General features: G+C 36.0%; 2 protein-coding genes and 1 pseudogene across 2 annotated transcripts in view; 1 reads left to right on the top strand and 2 right to left on the bottom strand.

Annotated features, from left to right (window-relative positions):
- The window catches only part of LOC136037278 (uncharacterized), a 123,683-nt gene that overhangs the window by 56,152 nt on the left and 50,062 nt on the right, over positions 1–17,469 (bottom strand). The window contains exon 4 of the mRNA XM_065719915.1: positions 2,760–3,101. Within this exon, the coding sequence (XP_065575987.1) occupies positions 2,760–3,101 (342 nt within the window). The remainder of the gene's footprint in view (positions 1–2,759; positions 3,102–17,469) is intronic.
- On the bottom strand, positions 86–204 carry LOC136037439 (5S ribosomal RNA; annotated as a pseudogene).
- On the top strand, positions 2,985–4,195 carry LOC136037280 (histone H4-like). The gene has a single exon (XM_065719917.1). It carries the CDS (start codon positions 3,287–3,289, stop codon positions 3,596–3,598), a length of 312 nt encoding a protein of 103 aa, XP_065575989.1. The 5' UTR covers positions 2,985–3,286; the 3' UTR covers positions 3,599–4,195.

Genomic DNA, 17,469 nt, shown 5'->3' with positions numbered 1-17,469 from the left:
ATGGCGCGTAACGACTTACGCGCGCGGGGGGGCTTGGGGGGGCGCGAAGCGCCACCCCAACAGCTAGTTTATATATATAAAAGGATGCCAACAGCACCCGGTGTTCCCAGGCGGTCACCCATCCAAGCACTGACCGGGCCCGATGTTGTGTGACTTCCACGATCTGACGAGACTGGGTACTTTCAACGTGATATGGCCGTTAGCTGAGAAATTTTGTAACAAAATAATTGTTGGTCCACAAACTGAAAAGAAATAAAATGCTTGGTTTTAGAGTCATGAACCAAGGTTTTTAGTAGATAAATATTTAAAAAGAATCAAAATATGTTTATTAATTCTTTTTCTGAAAACACACCTTTATTCTTTCTGAAAAAAATGACAAGCCCCCCAAAATGTTTCTACCTTTGAGATGACTACCCTATGGCTTCCTACGCTAGTTTGGATCAGTCGAATTAGAGGGTCTTTGAAACTTTATTAATTGTAACAAAATGGTTTAGCCTCAAATATATATTTAGATTTTGTTGGGGTATAATTTAAGGATTTTTAAGAAAATATTTCCCCAGCCTCCGGTAAATTCTTGTTCTTTGTTACTAGATAAATGTGAAAGCTTTCCTTTTCACATTCAGCATCCTTAATTTCATAGCTTTTTCCATTCCGGGAGTGGTTAGATGCTATAGAGTGATTCAATGAATTTGTAGCCCTGAAAAGGGCTGTTGGTTAATCTAGGGTAGGTCTTGGAGCTAAAATTAGATTCATTTAGGCCTTTGCCGGTTTTTCAGTCTTCTTTGGTAGAAGGACTGCTTGAATATTGGGCGAAAAGCCTCCTTGGGCAATGGCAACCCCTGACAGTAGCTTGTTCAGTTCTTCATCGTTTCTAATGGCTAGCTGAAGGTAACGAGGAATGATACGAGTTTTTTTGTTATCTCGTGCAGCATTACCAGCCAGCTCAAGGACCTCAGCAGCCAAATACTCCCTCACCGCTGCAAGGTAAACGGGTGCCCCTGCACCAACTCGCTCTGCATAGTTGCCCTTTCTCAGAAGAAGGTGGATCCTTCCCACTGGGACTTGGAGACCTGCCCTGTTTGAACGGGACTTTGCCTTTCCCTTCACTTTTCCACCTTTTCCTCTTCCTGACATGGTTTCTAGGTTACAGAATTCACTTGGACTCTTCTTGATCACGAACAAATTGAAAATGATGCCTATTCTTGAAAGCGCAAATAATTTACACTCCGGCCAGCGAACTGAGTTCTTCTGACAAAAGAATTGTGCGCGAACTGTAGTTGGTGTATAGATGAGTCAAATTTTGTAAACGCAATTCATTTGACAATTGGATTTCGTTAAGGCATATTTTAATCATGGCTCCAAAAACTTCAGGAAAAGAAGCAAAGAAAGCTGGTAAGGCGAAGAAAAATATCAGTAAAACTGATAAGAAAAGGAAACGAAAGAGGAAGGAAAGCTACGCCATTTACATTTACAAAGTTCTCAAGCAAGTGCATCCCGACACTGGTGTTTCTAGCAAGGCAATGAGCATCATGAATAGCTTTGTCAATGACATATTTGAAAGGATTGCTGCGGAAGCCTCTCGTCTAGCTCACTACAACAAGAGGTCCACCATCACTAGCAGAGAGGTTCAAACTGCTGTGAGGCTGCTACTACCCAGAGAACTTGCCAAGCACGCTGTTATTGAAGGCACTAAAGCTGTAACAAAATACATAAGCTCCAAATAAGGGGGTTTAACCCGACTATTAGTGCTCAATCAGCGGGACCCTCCCAAACAGCCCTTTTAAGGGCTAATACCTTATTTCAAATGCTCTATTCTCAAATTGCTGTCATTACTCCTGGCTTTGATTTGTAAAATCTTGGGTAAACAAGAACCCATACTAAACCACAATTCAAAACAATAAAAAGGGTCCCTGTTTAGAAGGCAGGTCTCAATTTGCTTGTTGTATAGAAAATAATATCTATCGCCGAATAGTTAAAGAGAATAGAGAAGGGGGCCTCGACTTTTTCATGACATTCCATGAAAGCATTTTTAAAGGTCCGTGGGCCCCATTGGGAGCCGTTCATTTTTTTGAGTGTTTTTGGATTTATTAGGCTGACCTAAATTGGCTTTTTGCGTGTTTCCTTTTCATTACATGTTTTGGATCTTGTTGAATGCCACGCTGAATATATGACTCATTTTTACCATAGTTTGGCGTATACCTGAAATAATTTCGACTTTTTTTTTTGTTATTTTGCCCATAGTGTTTTTTTGTTGTTTTTTTTTTTATGTCCGTTGATTTTCAATTAAAATCGAGTAATTGTGGGCATCAAGCCATGGCCAATTGTAGAAAAAGCCAAGAAAGATGGTCCGATTGAGTGAGAGGCAAATCTCGCATTAACCCCCTTATTAGGATTGCATAAAAATGAGTGTTCATTTTTTGGGGGTTATTTTTGGATTTACTAGACTGGCCTAAATTGGCTTTTGGTGTCTTTCGCTTTTCATTAGATAGTTTATATCTTGTTTAATGCCGCGCCGAATCTTTCAACTCATTTTTGAAATAATTATGCCTCCTTGAGTCATACCTTTTTTTTCACCGAACACTACGCTGTTTAACGTAATTTCGCCTGTTTGTTTAATCCATCTAGTGGTCCTTAAAAGGGCCGTTGGTTAAGATGCAATTGCGGTGAACTAGGGTACTTAAGCTCTCTCGCCACGGATACGACGGGCAAGTTGAAATTCTTTGGGCATGATGGTCACCCTTTTGGTGTGAATGACACACAAGTTGGTATCGTCAAAAAGTCCAACTAAATCCGCCTCGCGGGCTTCTTGTAAGGCCATCACAGCCGAACTCTGGAACCTCAGGTCAGTTTTGAAATCCTGGGCAATCTCTCGCACAAGTCTCTGAAAGGGCAATTTCCTTATTAAGAGTTCGGTACTCTTTTGATAGCGACGAATTTCTCTCAGGGTTACGGTTCCGGGCCTGTATCTGTGTGGTTTTTTCACCCCTCCGGTAGCAGGAGCCGACTTACGTGCTGCCTTGGTTGCAAGCTGCTTTCTAGGTGCCTTTCCGCCCGTTGATTTTCTTGCAGTTTGTTTTATCCTAGCCATGTTGATAGTTTGCCTCTATTTAAAAGAATGAACAAATGAATCAATACCTAGTGGCTATAACTATACGGAGCGCCAGCCGCGCGACAGAGTCACATTTTGATGGAAAAGACTTTAATAGTATAAATTGAGCGGGCTTTGAAAGAAATTTCTTAGTTTGACAAAAACTTTACAGCTGTTGGCGACTCCACTGAATTTAAAATGACAGGAAGAGGAAAGGGAGGAAAGGGGCTTGGAAAAGGAGGCGCAAAACGTCATCGCAAAGTTCTTCGTGACAATATCCAGGGTATCACAAAGCCAGCTATCAGAAGACAGGCTCACCGCGGTGGTGTAAAACGCATATCTGGCCTAATTTACGAGGAAACCAGAGGTGTTCTTAAAGTTTTTCTCGAAAATGTTATTCGTGATGCTGTCACCTACACAGAACATGCCAAGAGAAAGACAGTAACTGCAATGGATGTAGTCTACGCTCTGAAGCGTCAAGGTCGTACATTGTATGGCTTTGGTGGTTAATAGTCCCCCTGAACTGTCCCCCTACCCAACGGTCTTTTTAAAGGCCACCAAATCCTTTAGACACTTTCTAGCTGTAAAGCCTGCCAAGCCCACAGCTAAGAAAACCTTAATCAAGAAAACAGCCAAACCTACTGCAGTTAAAAAGTCAACTTCAGCCAAAAAGGCTACGAACAAATGTACGGACCCCGAGTCCAAAATTAGCTGAAGCAACAAACCGCAGGACCGAAGCAAGGACCTTAGTAGTCAAGAAGCGACGTTAGTCAAATACAAACAGTTCTAGTACGACGTTTCTAGTAAGACCTATTAGTTCTAGTAGTATCTAGTACGATTATTTTTTTTCTGTTTCACCATTTTTGACCGAAATACAGATATCAGTTGGTTATAAAGTCGTTATGAATGGCCAACCAGCCGGCAGAATTTTTAATTCTTCATAAAATTGATTATAGAGACTTTGGACGATTTAGATTTCTAATAAAAACGGCTATTTGCAAAATAATCAAGCATATCACAATGCTATAAACTACTGAAATCAAGCTATTTTTGTCGTCTGATATAATTTTTATTATATGTTATTTCATCTATTTACATTTTTCTTAAATCCAGGGGCATATTTTTGTCAAAATCGTAGGGGGGGGGGGGGTAAAGTTGCAACAGATTTTCCCATTTCGAATGAAAAGTAAAAATTGGGCTACATAGTACCGTAAAGGCAAAGGCATACTAGAGACAACTGATTTATTTCTGTGGATACTAGAGTTATGTTGGCCTATCTTAGTTTAGCGTTATTTTCGGATATTTTAAATTTCAGCTGGGAGGGGGCATTTGCCCTCTCTGCCCCATAGCTAATTACACCCCTGCTTAAATCGCTTAAAGAATAAAGACACAAATAAAATTAAAATTTTATGTATTAAAAAACAACGAGAATAACATAAACAAAGATTTGATTACATAAATATATGCCAGTGTCAATTCAACCAATCATCATTCGAATTTTAACAATAATATTCTAAGTGAAATTCCTTTAAAAAAATCATTATTATCGATTATTAAAAAAAAAAAAATCGTACGAAATATAGATTGCTATGAATTGTACGAAAATGTAATTATTATGGAGACAAATGACATATTATGCCAATTCTGTTATTAAAAAGAAAAAAAATTCCTGAAAAAATGAAATAAGATAAATAAAAATGGACAAAATGAAGATTCAATAAAACAAATTCAATGAAAAGAAATCATTTAAGTATTGTTTGGATTCAGTAAACGATGATAAACATTTGGATGACATCATAACCATTTCAATTTACAACTGAGACCAAAGAGTATATATATCTTAAAAAGAATGACACAACCTCTTAGTGAGGGAAATATTCGGGCCAATTGAGACTAAAAATATAAAAGAATGAGCACACACATTGTATAGCCATGTTAACACCAAAGTTTCTAAATAGTCTATCTGTCAGTTTTATTGCATCGGTTAGCTTCTCCATTGCTATTGCCCTTCTAAGAGAAAAAAAATTGTAAAAGCTGCATATAGTCAAACATATGATAGAAACATAACAAAATCCCAACTTTTTCTATTTTGTTAAGTACTAAAATAAGCATTTCAATATATAAAATGCTCACGTTCTTCTATACTGCCTAAGATAAGTGACAACTAAATATCAGTAGTTATAAACAAAAATTAGGAAGTTAAAAAGATCATAAAAGTCACAGACACAAAAATTTGCTATTCAAAAGAAAACCTATATTTTATCTTCATTTTTTTATTAACCTTAATATGTTTTTATTTTGTGTCATATTCCATAATATTTTTTTATTATTACTAACTTTCATATAATATGTTATACTAGCTGTTGGGGTGGCGCTTCGCGCCACCCCAACACCTAGTTGGTGGGGCGCTTCGCGCCCCCCAAGCCCCCCCTCCGCGCGCGTAAGTCGTTACGCGCCATATTAGTTACGCGCCATTGTAGTTGTGTCCCTGTGTCCCACCTGTGAATAGAGATAGATATAAATATATGTTTTTAACTACGTAAAACATGCGAATATACAACATTCTTCGCTGTCCCATTGTCTGTGCATATAAATAGATTGTCAGGTTTACTGACTCTTGAACATGCAACATATAATTGTCCATGGGAAAAACAATCCGTATTCAGATCTATACCTCATTATTCTAATGATGTGTCCCTGTGTCCCGGTCGTCATTTATATTCCCTGTGTCCCGGTCGTCATTTGTGTCCATGTGTCCCAGTTTGTAATCTCTCTTTGAGTGTCCCGGTCGTCATTTATATTCCCTGTGTCCCGGTGTCCCGGTCGTCATTTGTGCCCCGGTGTCCCGGTCTGTAATTTCTATTCGAACAATCACTGTGTCCCGGTCGTCATTTATATACCCCGCCTGTGCCTCCGGCGTCCCCGTTGTAGTTGTGTCCCTGTGTCCCGGTCGTCATTTATATTCCCTGTGTCCCGGTCGTGATTTGTGTCCGGGTGTCCCAGTCTGTAATTTCTCTTTGAGGTTCCCGGCCGTCACTTATATTCCCTCTGTCTCGGTCGTCATTTGTGTCCCGGTCTGTAATTTCTCTTTGAGTGTTTTTTCTTTTTAGTTTTTTTTTAGTTTTTTACCTTTTTTCTTTTTTCAGTTTTCTTTTTCTTCTTTATTTTTTAGCGTCACTATGAAGTACATATCGACGAACCTTTGTTTTTTTAACTTAAATCTGGTAGGCATTGATGACCTTATCCAAGTCAATATCCCAAACCCAATCATCATCGCTATCATTTTCAGTTTTGATATGTTTTGACTCTCGCTGTCCAGGTGGATTTTCATCTAACTGCGCGGTTTTGCGTTCTTTAGCCGCAAGCCTGTTTTCTTGCTGTTCTTGTGATTCCCCGGCACGCTTTCTTTTCTTACTTTCTCTATCAGCTGCAAGCCTGTTTTCTTGCTGTTCTTGTGATTCCTCGGAACGCTTTCTTTTCTTACTTTCTCTATCAGCAGCAAGTTTTTTGGCATAAACTCTTTGAGCAGCTTCCTCGGCTGTTGCCATTGTAGGTTCTTCAGTCATTTTACAATTAAACATTTTTCCGTGAACAAATGTCTTAAATACCGTTAATGACGTCACCGTCATAGCAAAAATGACGACAACTAACTTCATGACGTCAGTCGACACAGAAACATGACGTCACCTGACAGACAGACACACAGACAGACAACTTATTTTTATATATATAGATATATATTTTTATTATATGTTTTTGTATTATCATTAATATATTAGAGGGAAATGTTCCAAACGATAAGCCCTCCCCCCCCCCTTCAACGTGTGAATGTCCACTGTCCTGATATTTTGACTTGTGTCAAGTCTTTGTTCTATATAATCAATGGCCAAGACTAGTTTATAAAATAAATTAAATTTCTATATATTAATCATCAGAACATAAGTAGTATTATCAGTCAAATTAATGGCTGTCCTCTGAATTTTGAACAAGAGATTGAGTTTCTTCGTATCGGCCGCCATCTTTATTAGTTTTGTTTCTTGATAAACGAGTGACGTTTTCAGTAAGACCAGTAGTCTTCAACCTGTAACATAAAACGATCAGCGATTTAAAAGTCAATAATTTGCTGAATCAAAACACATGTACAGAGTGGCAATTTTAAAAAAAAATAAGAAGATATTAAAGTTGTATCTGATGTACTTCGTATTACTTCTGTTTCTAAATAAGCAGGCGACATTTTCAGTCAGTTCATCTATCTACTAAAGAAAATATATAGCATTTTTCTGTATTAAAAAATGCTTTATTTGCATTTTTAAAAGCAGTGCTTTATTTAAACATATATGACGTTTAATCACATGTTCCATGAGTAGTGTTGAGTAGACAGAATATAAATGGCAATGTTTATCCTACACATAGGCAATTTCCTATACGAGTTTATTTTAATAGATAATTTAGAACTTTTAAAACAGTGATAGTTGTAATTATTCAGGTTTGAGAAAAATAAGCATCATTAAAAAAAAAATCCATAGATGTATTAAGCTGAATTAATGACTAAAGCAGGAACATTTCTAGGATAGGTAAGATATAAGTGGCAGTGTATTTTGAATGACAAGTGTGTAAATGGCAAGTATATAAATGACAGTGTGTTTCAAGAATCAGAATTAGAGTTAGAAACAATAAGTTATTTGTACCGCAACAAAATATTCTCGTCCCTTTATCTGTCAAAGACATGTATTTGAATTAAAATGGAATAGTTGTGGGCATCAAGTCATGACTGTAGAAAAAGCCAAGACAGATAGTCTAATTGAGTGAGAAGGAAAACCTGGCATTAATTCCCCCCCCCTTATTGCCGATATTACCATCACTCACTTATGCTAATTTTTCTTTTAGGCTATATCCTCCAGGCATTACCTTTGATGTATGTTGTTACATTAATAAAATCCCATTGACAAACACATCAACGTAAACACTCGTTAATTTTTCTTTATAATTGCTGAATACTGTTTGCAAAGCTCTTCTCAAATAAGGTGATGAGCAGGGTCATGTAGATCAGGAGGAACAGTGAGACTGAACATATACTGCCCCGCTGATCCTCCCTTTGAGAACAGCTTAGCGAACAGTAAATGCTATTATTTTAGATTCGCAAAAATGTCACATACAACTGTTTGGCGTATAGCGACGAGTAAAAGTCTTTATTGAGACTTTCTCCACTGTTTTTCTTTCCTTTTCTAATATTCCTTTTGAGTTTCAATTTCATATTCATTCATATATTTATTATGTTGCTGTGAATGTCCGAAATTTGGTTAATAGCGAAATTCACCGGTGAACGTCCGAAAATCCTTTTTCACTGCTTGGATTCAATTAGATTTGCGAGTCAGCTTTTTCAGTCTGATGCAAGCTATGATGATAAAAGTTAAAGTTAGGTTAAATTGTGTTATTTTTGGTCAGGTTAAATTTGGGTATAAATATCAGAAATCGGCTAAAAACCTAACATAACCTAACCAACCCTAGCCTTTCATCATCAAACCTCGCATTAAGTTGAAAAAGTTTACTGGCAACGCTGACTAGGTCCAAGGAGAAAAAAAAAGGGTATTTTGGACATTCACCAATTTTGAAAATTCACGATAACATCATTCGTGTTTATATTTGTTCTCAAACTGAGAATCAGCAAAAAAAAAATGAACAATCAACAGAACAATCTTCATCAATCCACATTGCCCAGCTGATCCTTGTTCTGAGGACAGTTCATCAATCGGTCTCAAGCAATTATCCTAGAAGTGTAAAAAAAAAGTCAGATGACTTTCAAGCGTAACAGTGACAGTCAAGGGGACTTCAAACTTTCATAGTGTTACAGAAAAGCAAAATAAGTCGTTTAATTGATTCATAGGAACAATTTTTTATTCAAGGATATTATGGATTGTCATTTCCAGTACGTAAAATTATGTTAGGTAGTATCTAGGCTACAGAAAAAACTTGCGTAAAAGCTTTGGTTTATAATGATTATGAATTGTCAAGGAATAGTCTAGGTATCTGTTCGTCTTACCACCAAACAAAAGCTTTAAGAAACGACGTACGTTCTACGTGTCACTTGGCCATGTTTTGCAGATGAAAAGTTACGAAATATTGTTCCTGTCTAAACTAAACGAATACTGCGGTGGGAAGAGGTTATAAGAAAGGATATAAAAGAAATCGGATCTCCCTAAGAATGGGAAAAGAGCAAAGCATTGAATAGATCGCCGTGGATGAGGAGCGTGCGTAGCTGCGTTGTCCCAAGATGGCTTGGTGCCGCAGAGAATTGTTAATAGTAGAAGTAATAGCAGAATTCGAGACATGACAATTTAGCTTTTGATAATATTTGACGATGTATTCCAAAATATAATCAATGTTATAATTGTGTATGCCAAAGTGGAGGGGTTGACATTTAACCCCAATGTTTCACCTATTATATTTTCCTACAGCATATATAGGGCAAGACAGGTACGTACCCTGGAATATCTTTGGGATATGGAAGTTTTAAAATCCAGAAAATCTGCCCGATATATGAGCATTTAACACATCTTCCTCAATCTTTTGAAACGCATGAGAGCCATACTTAGCCAACGTCATTAGCGTCATTTCCAGGATACTAATTTAAGCTTGAAGAGTAATCTACCCATTGTTGAAACTTTTTTCGGCTGAAAAAACGCCTGTGCCTTAGCTAATCTATTTTCTCATCCTCACTGCATCCACTATCTTTATTAATTATACTATTCAGATAAGTGAGACTATCAACTTGATTTGACTTTCTCGTTTCTTAACAGCACCCCTTCACCTCTATTTGTTCCTTGTCTAACCAATTTAGTCTTTTTAACATTAATTTTCTGGTACCAAGAACTCTCAAAACTTTCAAAAAATCATTCATTTTGCTATCAGTTTCACCAAAAACAATCAAATTATCTGCATAATCTCAGTCTAGGAGTCTAAGTGCTAGACAGACGATTTCTGTCCAAAAATTTAACTATTTCTTTTATATTATTCATTGGTTTACCTATTGGTTTCTCTAATATTAAGTAAATGTACATCAATAAATTAAACTAGTAGAGAAAAGTTTATGGGGATACCAATACATGCAAAAAGAGAAATTAGAAATAAAAGCCTGGTTGTCCCAAAATATGCTGAACTCTTTCTCAGATAGTTTGAAGCTTACACATATAATGAGGGCTAAAAAAGTTCAAAAATGCGCCAAAAGTCTGTTGTTTTCCAATAGGCAAGGACTGGTTTTATTTTCAATCAAGCTCTGGGCCTGGGACGGTTTTAGTCACTCTGACAAAAAAAAAACAGATGTTTTTCCTTTTCCAAAATCTCAGCCTCCACTTTATTAAGTTCCTCAATAATTTCTCTTCCTTGTGTTTTAAATTCTTTCCGTTTTTCCACATTCGTTAGAATCTCATGTTACTGTTCTTTGTACCCTTCTTCCCAATCGCGGATTTTATTTTCACTTTTGGTACAATATTTTCAGACCAGCCATAAGCTGTTGTTATGGCAACATCGTCCTTGGGATCAATCGCTCCCAAATCACCAAGGCGTCCAAATAGACCAGGAATATTCCCTTTCTGTTTTTCCTCCATAAGAAAGTTGACAATTCTATTGCTAGATCTAGCCGTCTGCATAACACTTCTATCTTCCTCTAGTTTTGCGTTTTTCGACCGAAGATTTTGGACTACTTTCAATTCTTGCTCTTTCAGAATTCTTAACTGATTTTGAGCATCATTTGACTTCCTCTCATATTGAGGAATTAGACATTTTAGCTCTTTAGTTTTCTGCTTTCGATTTTTTCGCTACTCTGTGAATTTTTCCAAACAAATTTTCGGTCACTTAAAAGGAGCACTAGAACTTTTCATTTCAGTTAGAATGAGCCTTCTTGCAACATTATGGGACCACTGGGTCGATACGATCACCTCTGGAAAAAAAAAAAAAAAAACGCATCCGTGATCCGCCTTCTGACAGAAAATACGAAATTCCACATTTTTGTAGATAGGAGCTTGAAACTTGTACAGTAGGGTTTTCTGATACGTTGAATCTGATGGTGTGATTTTCGTTAAGATTCTATGACTTCAAAGAGATGTTTTCCCCTATTTTGTAAAATAAGGAAAATTTTGCAGGCTCGTAACTTTTGATAGGTAACACTAAACTTGATGAAACTCTTATATTTGAAATCAGCATTAAATTGCAATTCTTTTACCGTAGCTATTGGTAACAGTTTTTTTTTTTGTTTGGCGTTGATTTTTTTTTGTTGACACTTTGTCAGTCTGCACTCTTTCAAGTTGCCCGTAATTTTTAATCTTGAGTGCAAAATTAGAATATGTTGATAAATTGTATAAGATTCCCTTTATCAAGAAAGTGCAGCTTTAATAGTGTTGTGACGAATAAGAAGGCCTAATCCTCCAGTATGAAGACAGAGAATAGAGTTTCCTGTCCTCTTAAAGTAGACAACCCCTCATAAGAAATTCCTTGTCAAGTTAGGGTCTCTGCCTAATCCCCCAAATATAATAGGTTGGATCAAATGATTAAGTTTTTTTATTTTTTGATGCGGTACCTACTATTTAGGTAGGCTATATCCTCAAATATGTTATTAGATATACTTTATATGAAATTTTATTAATTCATGAAATATTTAATACAAGTCAAGTTTATTACTATCATTATGTCAAGAAACATCATTATTAATAATCTTTGAAATGTCTATATTTTGGAATCAAGTCATGTTACACTGGCGAAAAGGATAAAGACCTTTTGTTTACGATACCATACTTCTTCGTAACACATAAGGTACACTTCGCAAGACCCGTCCAGGACGAGTCTTGACTAGAGTTTTCTGTCCTCTTAGTCCTCTTTTACGCTTTCTTATTGCTATAGAGACCTTACTAGTTTGATTTATCGCTAAAACGAGACCATTGTTGATATCCTTTTCTTTTTAAATAGTCCGGAAAATATATTTCATTTTTTGTAGATGGCGTTGCGCTCTAATTTTTTAAAAGAAAATATTCTTTGGAATGAGACATATGGTACTTACATTCATATTGTTCTTTTTTTTTATTTTTGGAAACGATACTGTTTTTTTACTATTATTCTTTCTTTAGATTTCTGTGCCGTTTCAGTACACATGGTTGGACATGCTGTTATTCGAAGTGGCGACATATACTTTTATCATTTTTACTGGTTATATTTTCCGTCCAGCGCTAAACAATCAATAATTTCTTATGGCAGAAGATGATGAAGAAGAATGTTTTAATTTGAAAGAAGTGTAAGTCTATATCCATCGAAAAGATAGGATTAGGTCTAAAATGGCAAAATAAACTGTCCACAAAATTGATCTGACTAATTTGTCTGCACCAAAAATTTGTGTGTTTGAAAGAGCTTTTTGGGGCTTAATATAAAGCTATTCAAAAATAAATAAAAACTGCTCTTGTATGGTAAACATTTAGCATATTTTCTTTCAGGGCGGATCTGGAGCAAAATCTTGGGGGGGGGGAGTACGACAAGGGTGCCAATAAGCAAAATTGGGGGGGGGATAATTTGACGAGGACGCCAATAATTGACCAGATCGACAAATTTACTTATGAAAGAGTGAAAAATGGAAAATTTGTGGTGTAGTCTGAGGTCCTCCACCCTGGATACGCCAGTGTCTTCTTTGGACTTTGAAGTGCTAACGCTTAAAGCAACGCTTGATCTCAGTTATATCCGTTGCTACCAATAGTCTAATCTTAGCTCGAAGACTTATCTTCTAATTCTTCTAGGTCTTTTTTCAGCTTGAAAAAAAAAACATTAGGCCTTGGCTATTCTACTTTCAGCTGAATTCTTAAAAGTCTCACAAGTTCATTTATTTTGCTGATATTTTTATCTAGAGCAATGAAATCATCGCATAAAGAGAGAAAGAGAGAGAGAGAGAGAGAGAGAGAGAGAGAGAGAGAGAGAGAGAGAGAGAGAGAGAGAGAGAGAGAGAGAGAGAGAGAGAGAGAGAGAGAGAGACTTTTATTTCAAAACGACTTTCACAGTGCATGGTGCTGAATTAGTGCTTTACGTCAGGTATTACAGTCAGATAAAACTTTTCAAATAAAAAAAAAGAGAAAAAGACAGATAGAGAAACACAGTGTTAGACAGAAACTTGTCAGATTAAAAACAACCGACCATCAACTAAAAAACTGAGTCAATACAACAAATTCACTGATTAATAATGTTTACAAATGCAGGAATAAAACTCTTCCTGTATATATATTAAGGGCTAATTTTCGGTGCATATATTCCTTAATTAAAGGTGTATTATTTTTCAATTATTTTAGTATTATCTCAAAAGCTATTCTGAATTAATCTTCCTTTTCTATCAAAAAAAAAAAATGTTCTTACTCTCTATTTCGCACATTTGTTAATTTTCTTTAATTTTTTTTTGTATTTTCTTAATTCGCTTCTTATTCTCTCACACATATCTCTTAGGAGCTTTATACAAACCTTTTTCTCTTCTCCCAAGCTGATAGCATTTTGCTAAGATTTCTAGCTGCTTTTCTAACTGTCCTCCTTAAGGTATTTTCTGCTGGTTTCTAAAGTATTTTCCTAAAATCATTCCGTCACAGAATATCTTTTTTTTTAATTCGTAGCTTTGTCATTTTTTTTCTTTGTTGCTAATAGCGGTCATATATGCCGCTCTCAAGTGTGTCATTAGGCATTTGCAAAAACAAGGAGTCGTTGAAACCTCCAGTTGAATGGAGCTGCTCCACCATTTGAATGGAGCTGCTCAACTAGGGTCATTATTTGGCATCGCGCGCCAATCAACACTCATATTGCTTCTCACTTTACGTTTTCACGGCTGTAAATATTGTTTTACGACGCGTTGGATGGACAACCATTAAAATAAAATAGCAAAAAGAAAGTTAAGCAGCCAGAAAATGCACAACAAACAAACAAATATTTTTTTCGAGAGGTGTTACTCTCCTTGATCACCCTACAACACTCCCGTAGTTACGGTTCTGGTTTGGAAGACTCATGACAGGTATACTTTGAAACCCTTGTGTGGCTCTGAAGACAGGGTTTTCCATTCGAGGATAGGGATAATGACCTTATAGGGTAGCGGAAACACAATAGCGGAACCGCTCTAGCCTTTAGTGTCTGGCTTATCTTCGTCAGGGTATTTTGGCTACGGTAGGCTTGTAAAATACTTAGTTTACTATCATGCCAAGTTATTGATGAAGACAATGCTAGACGACAGATATGGTTCTTTTAATTCTTTTTATTGATCCCACTTTACCATATTATTACATATATTCGTTATTTTTTACTGTCAATGCCAATTTTTTCTATAATTTTCTTTAATTTCGAAATGAACCTAGCGGTTTCAATTAACAGAAGCGTAGACGAGAGATGGCAGAATTTTTTTCAGTTTATTCAATGAAAATATCAACAAAAGCCGTTTTTCATTGAGTAAACTTTCCATAACAAACAAATACAAAGTAGAGACAATAGGGAAAATCTTTCGAAGACAGTGGAAATCAGTTCTGTGGATATTTCGGCCCTATGTCCAAGGGCCGTCTTCAGCACACATATATATATATATATATATATATATATATATATATATATATATATATATATATATATATATATATATATATATATATACTAGCTGTTGGGGTGGCGCTTCGCGCCACCCCAACACCTAGTTGGTGGGGGCGCTTCGCGCCCCCCCCCAAGCCCCCCCGCGCGCGTAAGTCGTTACGCGCCATAATAGTTACGCGCCATTGTAGTTGTGTCCCTATGTCCCACCTGTGAATATAGATATATATATATATATATGGTTTTAACTACGTAAAACTTGCGAATATACAACATTCTTTGCTGTCCCATTGTCTTTGCATATAAATAGATTGTCAGGTTATCCCCCTGTTTCCCCCGGTGTCCCCGTTGTAGTTGTGTCCCTGTGTCCCGGTCGTCATTTATATTCCCTGTGTCCCGGGTCCCGGTCATCATTTGTATCCCGGTGTCCCGGTCTGTATATACATTCGTTTTTTAGTTTTGTTTTTCTCCTTTATTTTTTTCCTTTTTTTTTCTTTTTTAGCTTATTTAGATTTTTAGATTTTTTTAGTTTTTTTTATTAGTTTTTAGTTTTTATTTCTTTTTAGTTTTTTTGTCCCGGTCGTCATTTATATCCCCCTGTTTCCCCCGGTGTCCCCGTTGTAGTTGTGTCCCTGTGTCCCGGTCGTTATTTATATTCCCTGTGTCCCGGTCGTCATTTGTATCCCGGTGTACCGGTCTGTATATACATTCGTTTTTTAGTTTTGTTTTTCTCCTTTATTTTTTTCCTTTTTTTTTTCTTTTTTAGTTTATTTAGATTTTTAGATTTTTTAGTTTTTTTATTAGTTTTTAGTTTTTTTTTCTTTTTAGTTTTTTTGTAGTTTTTACCTTCTTTTTAGTTTTGTTAATTTTTTTTTTTACTTGTGTCCTGGTCGTCATTTATACTCCCTGTGTCCCGGTGCTTTGTTAATTGCTAATCGAACATTCCTTTTGTCCTGGTCGCTTTCTCTTTGAGTGTCGTCATTTATTTTTTTCTTTTTTAGTTCTTTTAGTTTTTACCTTTTTTAGTTTTTTTTTAGTTTTTAGTTTTTTTAGTTTTTTACCTTTTTTTAGTTTTTTTAGTTTTTTAGCTTTTTTATTTTTTTTATTAGTTTTTAGTTTTTTTGTAGTTTTTGCCTTTTTTTTAGTTTTTTGTCCTGGTCGCTTTCTCTTTGAGTGTCGTCATTTATTAGTTTTTTCCTTTTTTTTTTAGTTTTTTATTGGTTTTTACCTTTATTTTAGCTTATTTTTCAGTTTTTTCCTTTTTTTTAGTTTTTTTTTATTTTTTATTTTTTTTAGTTTTTTACCTTTTTTTAGTTTTTTTAGTTTTATTAGTTTTTTAGCTTTTTTACTTTTTTTATTAGTTTTTAGTTTTTTTTTGTAGTTTTTGCCTTTTTTTAGTTTTTTCAGTTTTTTTTTAGTTTTTTATTGGTTTTTACCTTTATAGTTTTTTTAGTTTTTAGCTTTTTTATTTTTTTTATTAGTTTTTAGTTTTTTTTGTAGTTTTTGCCTTTTTTTAGTTTTTTCAGGCAGCCAACTATGACATCCAAGTCTCTTTCCTCTGTAACTGCAACTAGGGGTTATCTTTTACCAGTTATTTGGTTTTGCGTGGTGTAAATATGTTTTTGATTTTTATTGCCAAATTGTAAAACTTTACATTTACTTGAATTAAATTCAAGTAGCCATTGTCTAGCCCAGTCATCCAGCTTGTCGAGATCGGCTTGGATTGAGGCAGCCTCTGCCCAAGATGATGCTGCCCCCATGAGCTGAGAATCATCTGCATGAAGTGTTAGAAGGTTTTGGAGTATTTCAGGAGCATCATTGATATATATGTTGAAAAGTGATGGCCCAAGCACGGTTCCTTGGGGAACTCCACTAAGAACAGGTATAGGCGATGAAATTACACGTACTCCTTTATCATTAATGACAGCAACTCTTTGGGTTCGTTCTCCCAGGAAGTCTAAAATCCGTTCAAAAATGTCCAAGTGGATGCGACAAGCTTGAAGCTTTCTTTTCAGCCTTAGGTGTGCGACTCTGTCAAATGTTTTTGCTTGATCCAACAAAATCATGTCCACGGGTCGGAAGAGGGTGGTGACAGTTACAAAGTTATTAAGAGACATACATGATCACTTGCACTAATCGGTGGTAAATTATCGATACTTAGAATTTGATCTAGGTCGTCTGTGATTACTAAGTCAAGTGGCGAGGGTATTTGTCGATTTCTGAACCTTTTTGGTGATTCAACGGATTGATATAGCGTATTTTCTGCTAAATATGTGAGGAAAGCAGAATTCATAGCATGACCCTCGTGATACTGGGGGGAATACCCTAAGCCATGTGAGATTAAATCATCCACAATAAATTTAAGAAGTCACGCGACACATATTACGTAATAAGCACCTGCATCCTGAAGAAAATATTTTCACAAGTAAACAAACAATCGCCTATTACGTAACAATAAGGTGTACTATACCATACAAGTGTACTATAGCATTGCACCTGATACAGGTGTGTCAAAAATGAAAACAGAGTAAAAGAAACAGAGGAGGCACTGCCAGTGTAATTATAATGTAATCTAAAGTTTACAGCTATATATAATTCATAAGGCAATAATATTCATTGAAAGAAGTCCACAAGATGGATAATTTTTAACCGAAAAAATGAACATTTGTCAATTTACTGTTTAAGGCTTAAACAAAAATAATGATAAACCAATCTCGCCGTCCTGGAAGAACAAAAATTATTTGATGGTAGCCAGAAAAAAAATTAGAATGGGCATACAGGGCAATGGGTAACTCAGGGAA

The sequence above is a fragment of the Artemia franciscana genome, chromosome 16 (assembly GCF_032884065.1).
Source record: "Artemia franciscana chromosome 16, ASM3288406v1, whole genome shotgun sequence".
Taxonomy (NCBI): Eukaryota; Metazoa; Arthropoda; class Branchiopoda; order Anostraca; family Artemiidae; genus Artemia; species Artemia franciscana.
The sequence above is the reverse complement of the archived record's forward strand: the minus strand, read 5'-3'. Positions and strand labels throughout refer to the sequence as shown.